Consider the following 10,868-nt stretch of genomic DNA (forward strand, 5'->3'; position numbering starts at 1 on the left):
TGTGATTACTCATCAAACTGTAAATCAAAGCTATGCGGTGAACTATAAATTCCACCCACAATGATCAATACAGCGGCTGTTGTAAAACCTAGTTGGCAAAGATGTTCAATTTATTTACATTTTAATGTCATTTGCACTGGATTAACAATGTGGCTCTCATTCATTTAAGCTCAGCAACTGTAATTGTAGCTAAAGCACCTGTGCAGGCATTGAAATGAAAGTGTTGTACTGTACAATTATCTACTCAAGTTAATATAATTAGGTTTACTTCATTTCAAATCCACTGTAAGCCAGAACTTTTGAAGTTTTCTTCTGAACTGGTACTTACCCAGCTTGTATAGGATCTGTTCAATCTTGTCCAGTTTCCTTCTCACAACATCTTCACCTGTGGGTCCTTGTGAAAAAAAACTGTCTGTTTTCAGAATCGCAATCATGTAGGTGATGATGTATGTTAAGATTAAAAGCGCTCCAATTATTCCAGCTCTTCGCATGTAGTATGTCCTCATTGTGGTTTTCTCACGAAGGATCAAATCAATGTCATTCTGTCCTGTGAGCCGGCAACTCTTCTCTCCACAGACTCTACAGCTGTACAATAAAGCAATCTTATCTTACTTAGATTAATTTAGTCTTTCTATTGACAGTTGTTTAAGTCTGTTAAAAATCTAATAAATAGCATGATTTAATAAGGCAGACGCAGGAGCAGTCAGCACACTGCTTTTAAAGGAAACAACAGGTAGTACTACCTTACTGACTTGAGGGTGGAAGGGTGGACTCATTTGACTCTATCAAGGTAATATAATAGAAGGTACAAAGTACACTCCAGTACTTAGTGCAGTTTTTTTTATGAAAGTTTTTATTAATAGCACTACTGAAGTTCAGTATGTTACTGGCACAATCATTGTATAACCATCTATTTGTAGTCTAGTCTTGTTTTTTTCTATTTAGTCTATTGTATTTAATTTGGCTGTTTAATTGTATTGTTCTTACCTACCTAATTTAATTTAGTTATTTGTGAGACTAAGTCACTGTAACACTGCAGTTTCCTTTTTAGATTAATAAACTACACTATTAGCCCCACACATCTGAACACTTAATTATCAACTATTTTTTCCTCTGTCTTTATGGAACTTCACAATAACGTGACTGCTCCAGGACATTAACATTGTTGTAAAGTTTGCTGTTGTCTTGATGGAAAATATATCTTCTACCAAATGGCAGTTCTCCTGCAGACTGCAGTAGTGGGAATAGAGTGTCCAACCAGGTGAACATGGAAAATGAGGTGGATACACTTATAGGCACTGTAATGATAAGGTCACATCTAATGTAAGAAAACCACTGAATACAAGAAAATCCTTAGAGGATAACTCTTTATTTATGTACAGAATACAGTTAAAGACAAAGCATTTAGAAGTGATGTTGGGACATTTCTCATAAGGTAGTTTAGTAGTTGACAGTCTTGGCTGGCTTTGTCTCATCCAACTCAGTTTCCAGGTAACGGAACCGGCGGTGGCGACGCAGAATCTCAATTGCCTTTTGTTCTACAGTGGAAGGAGTGATACCAAGATCCTCCAGACCAGGAAGCCCTGGGTACTTCATGTCTGTTGTGTGAAACTGGAAAATAGAAGTGTAGAACAGAATTAGAAGTTTCTTATTAATTATCTAAAAGAAAAAAGTGTTGGCTGTGGAGGCTCCACTATTGGTGGTACAATTCTCAAAACAAGTTTAAAGTTATAGTAAAATCTTGGTTTTCTTACCCTGTCAATTTTGTCTGGGGATGTCCAGGGCTCAAATGGGTTCATTGCAAAAAACTGAGCAGCAAGGCTGAAAAGAAAACAGAAATGTCACATGACTGTTCAGTGGTACATCAGCATTGCGCCTAAGAGACCATACATTGCCATGATTAGAGCAAAGTGGGGACTCAATGTATTCCCACTAATACAGTCGTCAAGGGTATATGGTTATTTCTTGTGTTTAACTTAAAAGGTACTCTCTAGTGGCTCTGTAGGGGAATATTTCAAGTGTGTGTGCTTATATTGTAGCATCATATACAAAAAGACTTGTAGCTATGAGGCATATTTCACCTCTACGAAGAATTGAATGAAGAGACAATACTACGGAACTGCTGCACCTACTACAGTACTTTCCTTGCCACACAGGTTGGACTGAAACAGCAGGTCCTGATGTTGATCCATTAATTTTAAAAAATAACTTGAGGTCATACGGGTTTGTATTCTGTCTTGTACTTTATGTCTTGTACTTTTGTATTCCATAATAACACCTCACAATCTGTCAACCGCCTCCTTTGCTGTTTTACAACATGCCTTTAATGTCATTGAATTCTTGAGTCTTTCTTGAGGTGACTGGTTCCTGGCAAATGTTCAACATTCATGAGGCACTTACTGGTACAGTGGGCGGGGCAGGGGGTAGGGCACAAATGGTCTGTGTGCCACTCCGTAGACGTACTCCACCAGGTCGTGAAGGAGGTAACGGTTGGGACTAGACAACAGCAGAAAACAGGACAAAAACAATCTATTAAGGAAAGTCCTATTGTCAATCGGTACAGAAATTAAATTTCATTTATTGTTCAGCTCATGTCAACGTCAGTTCCAGAAAAAGATGTGATTCATGAACAAAATACTATTCAATTTCCTTGTACACATTCTATGACTGAAAAGGAGCAGGGAGAGGAAAATCTTATGACACAACCTTTTTCTACACATGTAATTCTTGTTTAATTATTTGTACTTTAAGTGTCCAGACAGCTGTCAATGTCTGTAACTTTCTTTGTGACTATTTGCTGAATGTCCAGGGATAGGTTTACTGGTTACCTACCCAACTAGTGCGTATGTCTTTCCATTAGCATCAGGGTCTCTGACAGCGTTGATGATGGCCTTGGCCACATCCACCACCTAAGGGAAAAAACAAAACAAAAAAATACACAATTAAGGTGGGATTGTTTGATATTCAATGATTTTGTGGGACTTGTTTTGTTTCTTTTAGACTTTGACAAGACAGGACACGGTTTTAGAATATTATATATTATATATATAATATATATATTATATATTAGTTATATGATCAGTTTATTACAAAATAGATTGTAATCGTGCAGTATTGGTTGAAAGAGTCCTCATGACTTGAATGCTGTCACAAAACTGAACTATGAATCTCAAGTAATCAAACAAGTTTTAGGACTGGTAACAACTGTTTTTTTTTGCAGACGGGCCAAAAAACTATGGCACCGTACTTGTTATTTGAGTTCCTGCAACATTCCTATCCTCTTTATCAAATGCCAAGGTGAGCTTAAGTTAGGTGTCCAACACTGAAATAAACCTGTTGAGCTGCTTAGTGATCAGTTTTAGTTGTACCAGCAAGGGTGGTTGCATTATATACAATTATAAATGTGAAAAACCTCACAAAGTAACAGAATGTTAGTACTGCCGGTTGCATTCCTGTCATAATTTGAGCAATGATTTCTGTCATTTTGAGTTCATTGCCAAGAGAAATGTTAACTTATAATTTCAACAAACTTACATGAACAGGCTGCTTCACCGTCTTCTTCCCCAGGCCAATAAGTGGAATGGCATTGCCGAACCAGCGCATGTCTGAAAAATGTGTAAAAGTAATTTTCATTGCAACACAATATGGGATGGCAGCCTCCTCTGCAGCGCTTCTGTACACCAAAACTAGTCACACAACATCGATTCCACTAAATGTGTTCAAATTTGATACTTTATGGCTACCGCTGAAAAAGAGCTACAGTATTGAAAAAAACAGGGATAAAACTCTGCAAACATGCTACATATTCAGAGTTATTATTAGAGTTAGAACTAAAAAAGGACTGTTTTTAAAATGGTTGAGCATTTAGTTGTCACAAGAAAAAAAAAAAAACTGCTCTGCTCAGGCTTAATTAATAAGGAGATGTCAACGCAGTTAATATGCGGCACAGTTGAAGTCGGAGCATCCAAGGCAGAGCACTGAATGTACAGGAACCAAACCACAGACATAAACAAGAACATTAACATACACGGCATCCAACAGGCGTCACATTACCATCAGGCGGAGACTGATGTGCAGAAATACTCATCAATCACTGTCTGCTTTTACAATCTCCGTCACACACACAAACAAACAACTGTCTTACTTGCGTAATAGTTGAAGAATCGGTCCTCTCTCCCAAATATCTCAGAGGGCTTCATGATGATGGCGTCAGGAAACTCATCTCTCACTGCTGTCTCTCCTACAGCCTGTGGCCGAGACACAATGCGCACAATGATTAACAACACGTACGCCTTCTTTACCCTTTAATTAATAGCTAACACAGGCTTTACAAAGTACATACACTACAGAGCTGATAGACATATTGACGCAATACACTATTTTGACTGTGATTTTGATTGTGCAGTATGTAGAATAACAGCACACTACCTTGTTCCTCAGGTATTTGGACGGGCTGCGTATGTCAGCGTTGAGGTGAGACATGTGGACGAACTTTGTGATGCCGGCCTCTCTGGCTGCCTTGGCAATCTGCTGAGGGATGGTGACGAAGACATCCTCAAAGCGATAGTTCCTGTACACAATAAGAGGAAGAATGCTTACATGTGAATGCTTGCTTACAATTTAAAGGCTGATCCAACATTCCTCCCGCACGCACCTACATAAACATGATAAAACCAGTGACGCAAATCTGCTAATAAAGCAAACTAATATGTTTCTTTTCCAATTGTCAGCAATAGTTTCCTCATTCATAAGTGTAAAAATTAAAACACTAAGGTGTTCCAATGTCAATTATTCTCTTGTAAAGGGCACCAGTGTATGATTTTTTATTGTGAATACACCTCACTACTCAAAGTCGCATGTGACCATGACAACATAATGATTCTTGTACATATTATGTGACATAGTGGAAGAGGATTACAATTTCATTTCATCTAAACAACAATTAATTCAGATGCTTTAAAAAATATTTTCCAGTCTACATGTATACCTCGTCTCCCACTCTCTGCCCACCAGGTTGATGACGACGTTGGAGTGCTCCAAAGCCTGTTTGATGGAGTCTTTGTTCCTGGGGTCCCACTCCTGCAACAAGATCAAACACATTTACAGTTCATTTAAGGCTTTAAGGGGAAGCAGATTAAACATTCCACCATCCATGAGTGTTGCAACATTTCTGCATCTTACCATAAAAATGATTTGTCCAAGATCACCCATGGGCCTGAAGTACATGATGTCATACTGATCACAGCGGTGAGGGATTACAATCTGAGATCCAATCCGACCTGCAAACCATCAGGGAAAAAACACATGCAATCATATCTTTGTGTCATTATCTTACAAAGGAGCAATCACGAGTCAAGTTTTGGGGGAATTGTTTTATAACTTAAAAATTGATAGCAGTAATTCATTAAAATGTTAACTTTTACCAAGAATACATCTGAACAAGTTGACATTGCAGTAATTGATCCAATTGTCCCGACCACTTCAAACAACATAATCCCAACATAAATAAATGTATAAATAAACTGAAGTAATTGAACCCAATTTATCTTTTCACTTTCGCCACCCACATTCACCCTGCTGGTCCAGGGGATTTGACCGACAACCTTCCGATCACAAGCTCGCTTGTCTAACCTTTAGGCCATCACTGCCCACACAAGTAGGGTTGTATAACTTGCGCATTTAACCTGTCAGCAATTTTTTTGCAAAGCTATCTCCCTCGCCTTGTTAATTGCAGCAGTATCGCCCTTTTTGGTGATAACTCCTTTCTTCTTCCTATAGTTTCATCAGCCGGGTTTGTTCTGCTGCTGAGAAGAACACTGCTCTAGTTTTCCCTTCTGTCTTGTTGACAATGGACTGTTCTGGGCTGCTTTTGTACTCTGTGCATGCGCACAATGCAATCTTATTCAAGCCCGGTTAGAGTTAACGTTGACTAGACAAGGCTGAACTATGTTAGTAGAACAGCTTGAGCCTTAAGTGAAGGTCGACCTTAATTCAAACCGCGCTTACTTGAAAAAGCCTGGCTTGAATTAGCTGCGTTGATGGAACTCCCCTCAAGATGTGATGTTTACATGCACCAGCTCATCAAAAAAATACACAAGCATGCTGCACATACAGGAAGTATTAGTGTGCGTGTAACATCAGTACATATGCTTTATTTTTCAACTCACCCAGCCTATTGACCACATATCGCCCCAGGAAACCGGTGGCACCAAACACAGTGGCTGCTATTCCACTGGAAGAGGAGCGTCCTCCCTTTCCTCTGGGGATGACAGCATGGTGCAGCTTCCTCTGCTGGCCTGTGGCGACTGAGGCAGCTGACAATACAGCAGGGGAGCAGCTGCCTTCTGAGAAGAGAGGAACACAGGTAGTGGTTAGTCAGCATTAACAGTGCGATAGACTCAGTTGCCAGTTTATTAGGTATTAGAACAATCTTTTGTTTAAGGTTCTCAAATGTGAAAATTTGCTGCTTTTCCATGTCATAATGTTGTAGTAAACTGAATATTTTAAGTTTTAAATTGTTGATTGGACAAAACAAGATATCTGATGACATCACTTTGGGCTCTAGGAAACTGCAAACAATTAATTGGGGAAATAATCATCAGATTGATTGATACTGAAAGTAATTGTTAGTTGCAGCCCTAATGTAGTGACCCTTATTGTTAACACCTCTCAGTATAATGCAATATAATTCAGCACACAGGTTCTACACTGTTCATCAAATTAAATTTAAGACTTTTAAGACCTATTTAATACCATAAAGAATGCACTTAAATACCTATTTCACAATTATATTGGTCAAAGACAGAAAACCAGTGACAGACAACCAGTCAGGACATATAATTATTCCTTGTGTTCATTTATACATGTTTATATATGTGTATGTGACATTTATATCACATTTTTGTCAGTACTTCCCAACTATATAAGAATTATTTATAGTAATATTTAATTAACATGACTTGCTAAAATTAGCACATATCTGTTGTGAGTGGACAAGCTTCCTAGCGACTGTAGCTACAGTAGCGACAGTATTTGATACAGGTCTGATGATGCTGACTGAAACACATCAAAAAGGAATTAAACAGCTTCCTGCATGAACAATCCACTGTTGCACCAGTCTCACTTGAAGCTTATGGATGTTTAAGGTCTCCAGACAGCCTGCAACCACAGCAGGCAAGAAACAATATTCAAAACCTTTGTAAATGGAATTAAAGACTTTTGATACCCTCAAAGGCCTCTTTTGAGGGAATTGAATTTAAAAAATTAGAGACTTTTCAAGATATCCTGCAACAATACCCCAAACTGCAGCTTTCACAATGACCTCAGGGGAGAGATTCACAATTTTTCATATCTGTCTTAAAACAACAGTCAGGTGCCCAAATGAACAATGAAAGAAATTTTCCTTGCTGTAATCATTCCTCCTGTTCATACTGGCTAAGACACTCTGATCAGATCCTCTTTATGGTCTCCTCTGTATCTAAGGAAGTTGGTAGAAAAGCTGTTATGTTTCAGGCCCCTTCTGATTGGAATAGGTTACCTGCAAATATTCTCTGTCATCATTTGGCTTATTTAAAAATGTTTTGTTTCCTTATCATAAAACAAATTGCCTATATTTTCAGTAATGTTGTCACTGTTCCTTTGTAGATTGATTTTTTCTTTTTGATTGTGTCTAGACTAAGGTTGTAGCCTAACTCTTCTGTTTTTGTTTTTTAGTTTCTTGTTTCTTTTGTCATTGTTGTGTTATGTATTACTGTATCTTGTACTGTCTTATTTTCCATTTGTTTTGTGTTAGTTTGGGATTCCTTGAAAACGAGATGATACATCTCAAGGGGTTTATCCTGATATAGGCCTAATAAAATTTCTAACAAAACTGTAGATCAATAAATAATGTTAACAACGTGACATTGAGTATTACACTGTAGTATTTTATGCCACTACTTCTATATAATCATTGCTTTGCTTAAATTGTGATTTACTGTATTTCCACTTTTGTGCATCAAGAGAGTGTTTCAAAAGGCTAGATGGTTGCCTGTAACGTTTCCTTTACACCTTACTGCAAGCAGGAACTAACTACATTGCTGCTGTCAGACTCATATTTATACCAGACACCTAAAACTGTTGTTACATTTCCAGAGTTAAAACCTGTCGTGTCGTTAATGTTAATGTCTGCGAGACTGTTTATAAAAACAGTGACTGTACTGTGTCTCAATAACAGACGTCACGTCACGCACTTGAAAACACAATGACTCTGATGACCATGACGTAATATCCTTAATTTATTGATCCACAATATGATGTAGGTATTTAGTCATCAACTACAATAGTTAGAAATCTGACACTAGAATTATTCAAAGCTTCAAATGTGAGCTAATGGCTAGCTAACGCTATAGTCCCTGCTAGTAGCTAACGTTAGCTGTTAGCAAGGTCATTCAACCCGAGTGTGTGGTCTAAACTGTGTTAGTATGGCGTGGGTGTAAAGAACTGCATTCACAATATAACAATCTAAGAAATACATGTGTATATCTACTGACTACTATCTTAACGTTACTCACTGGAAATCTTTAGAAGGACACTCGCAGGACGGCTAACCAGCGCGACGGTCGCCATCTTTCTGTCTACGGCAAGCCGTGTGGGCCAAAATGACGAATTGTCGATAGCGCTACTCTGGACCGGACGTGCAGTGTAGCGTAGCACAAATAAAGGGATAGTTTCACATCTTTTCAAGTGTGTCTTTAAACAACAGTCAGATGTCTATATGAACAGTGAAAGAGGTTTTCCTCACTGTAATCATTCCTCCTGTTCATACTGGCTATTAAAAGATCTCCTTCAAATGTGTTTTCAATGTAAGTGATGGAGGCCAAAATTCAGTGTGTCCACACAGTCATTTTGTTCAAAGATGCATTTAAAAGTTTATCTGAAGGTTATATGAAGTTTCAGCAGTCTGAGTTAGTCATATCAAGTGGACATCTGCCACGTTTACAGTCTTTTTAGCATCAAATTCCCTCTGTGTTTCCTCAGACAGTGTTTCCCTGTTGAGCTGCAATGGAAGTATAGTTACAAAAAGAGGGACCATGGGACTAAAAAGACTGTAATGTTGAAAGATATCTACTTGATTTGGCTAATTTGGACAGCTGAAGCTTCATATTAGCTTCAGATAAACTTTTAAATACATTTCTGCACAGAGGAAGGCCTGTGGATTTTGGCAGCTGTCCATGTACGTGTCCGCTAGGGAGTATATCTGTAGCTTCACATTGTAAGTGCATTATGAAAGGATCTTCTAATGGCCAGTATGAACATGAGGAATGATTGCAGCAAGAAAAACCTATTTCAGTGTGCATTTGAGAACCCGACTGTTAGACTGTAAGACAGACTTGAAAAGTTGTGAACCTGTCCTTTAAAATAAGATTTATAGAGTTCAAATACATTTTTCCAAACATACAAAAATTGTCATTGTCATTTAAATACAATTTAACACTCAAAATGACTCAAAAATGTTGAATAGACAACAAGTCTGAGCAACATTCAGAATATGGAAGGTCTGATAGGCCTATTGTTTATCATACGGCACGGTACAAATATTATTGGAACATGTGATGAGTTCATTAATGCAGGCATGTTTTCCAAGTCAACAAGTGATCTGAACACACACACTTCATTATCTGCTCATCCACACTTTTACCAACTTTTCAAGCTTTGATTATACACTTCACTTTGTGTCTTAAGGTCAAATCCAAATAAAACCAAATCAGCTGTGTGCAAAACCTAGTGGAGAGGGTGTGCCCCCCTCTCTCCTGCACATAGTGGACTTTTACAGAAGGCAATTAACTAATGGTTATGACAGACAGGCTGATCTCATACAAAAGCCGAGAGGCAGCCAATTCATTTTGGCCATATTAAAATACAGGACAGGATAACAGCAAAAAACCAAAATCACTATATCTTCAAATCCTAATCCCTGAATGAAAACTTGACTGCAAGGTCTGTTAGAGCAGTACAAAACTTCTAAATCAAGGGGAGGGCCTGATGAAAATTTTATTATAGCTGGGGAGGATCTTGCTTTTTTATAAAATGTTATATAGGATTCAGCCCCCTTATAATATTCACACTGTCCCTAACAGAGTATTTTTTTCATGGCATAAACATATCAAGTCAATCTTTGTTGAGTTGTTATTGCTGAAACCCAAAGACAACTTTATGGATACAAATCATAAAGTATTAAGACACAGGCTCATTGAAACAACTTTTTATTTCATCATAAAAGACATAAAAAATTACTTGACTTCTCTTATTTCAGCTACAATCCATCCTGTCAGGATCCCTGGTTGCTTAGCTGATAGTGAAGACATGGGCCTATCTTCAATTTAAGTTGGAGCTCTATTGGCGATTAAAGACACAAATTAATTGTAAAAAGATGGTTAATTGTTTCATTATATTCTGTAACATTAGATCAGACATAATTTTGTCAACAAAAAAAAGAAAAAAAAAAGGGTAGTTCAATATATTGCACAACTCTTGTCTGCTTGACAGGTAAGAATCCAACGGTTTCTACTCCAGGTGTACACACACAATAGTAAAGTGCAAGATTTCTAATACTGCAAGGCACAAACTATTGATAATAGGATTGTCTTTTTGTTTCTAATATAAAAATAATGAATAACACAGACATACAAAATGTTTTCATAGAGTAACAACACAACAAGTAAAACCTTGTCTAAACCCTTCAACAAATATCTGAAATATTTTCTTAAAATATGTTCTGTATTACACATACATAGGAAATTACAGCAGAAATATTTACAATAATTTTTATTACAAATACATATGTTATGATTGTTGAACTGAACATAAATTGTTAAACAAATATGAAA

The 10,868-nt window shown here is 37.5% G+C and overlaps 1 protein-coding gene across 2 annotated transcripts; it reads right to left on the minus strand.

The window, feature by feature from the left end:
- Window positions 1-1,350: 1,350 nt before the first annotated feature.
- ndufa9a (NADH:ubiquinone oxidoreductase subunit A9a) lies at window positions 1,351-8,659 on the minus strand. Of its 2 annotated transcripts, none has more exons than XM_042410586.1 (11): window positions 8,553-8,659; window positions 6,168-6,344; window positions 5,182-5,279; window positions 4,988-5,079; window positions 4,429-4,570; window positions 4,145-4,247; window positions 3,535-3,605; window positions 2,833-2,909; window positions 2,401-2,496; window positions 1,755-1,821; window positions 1,351-1,611 (listed from the first exon to the last, which is right to left on the minus strand). In XM_042410586.1, the coding sequence occupies exons 1-11, from the start codon at window positions 8,605-8,607 to the stop codon at window positions 1,441-1,443; spliced, it is 1,149 nt and encodes a 382-aa protein (XP_042266520.1). In that variant the 5' UTR covers window positions 8,608-8,659; the 3' UTR covers window positions 1,351-1,440. The 2 variants fall into 2 exon arrangements, with proteins under 2 accessions (XP_042266520.1, XP_042266521.1); XM_042410587.1 differs by having other exon boundaries at window positions 6,168-6,341; window positions 8,553-8,650.
- Window positions 8,660-10,868: the final 2,209 nt, after the last annotated feature.

Source organism: Thunnus maccoyii, chromosome 5 (assembly GCF_910596095.1).
Source record: "Thunnus maccoyii chromosome 5, fThuMac1.1, whole genome shotgun sequence".
NCBI classification, from domain to species: Eukaryota; Metazoa; Chordata; class Actinopteri; order Scombriformes; family Scombridae; genus Thunnus; species Thunnus maccoyii.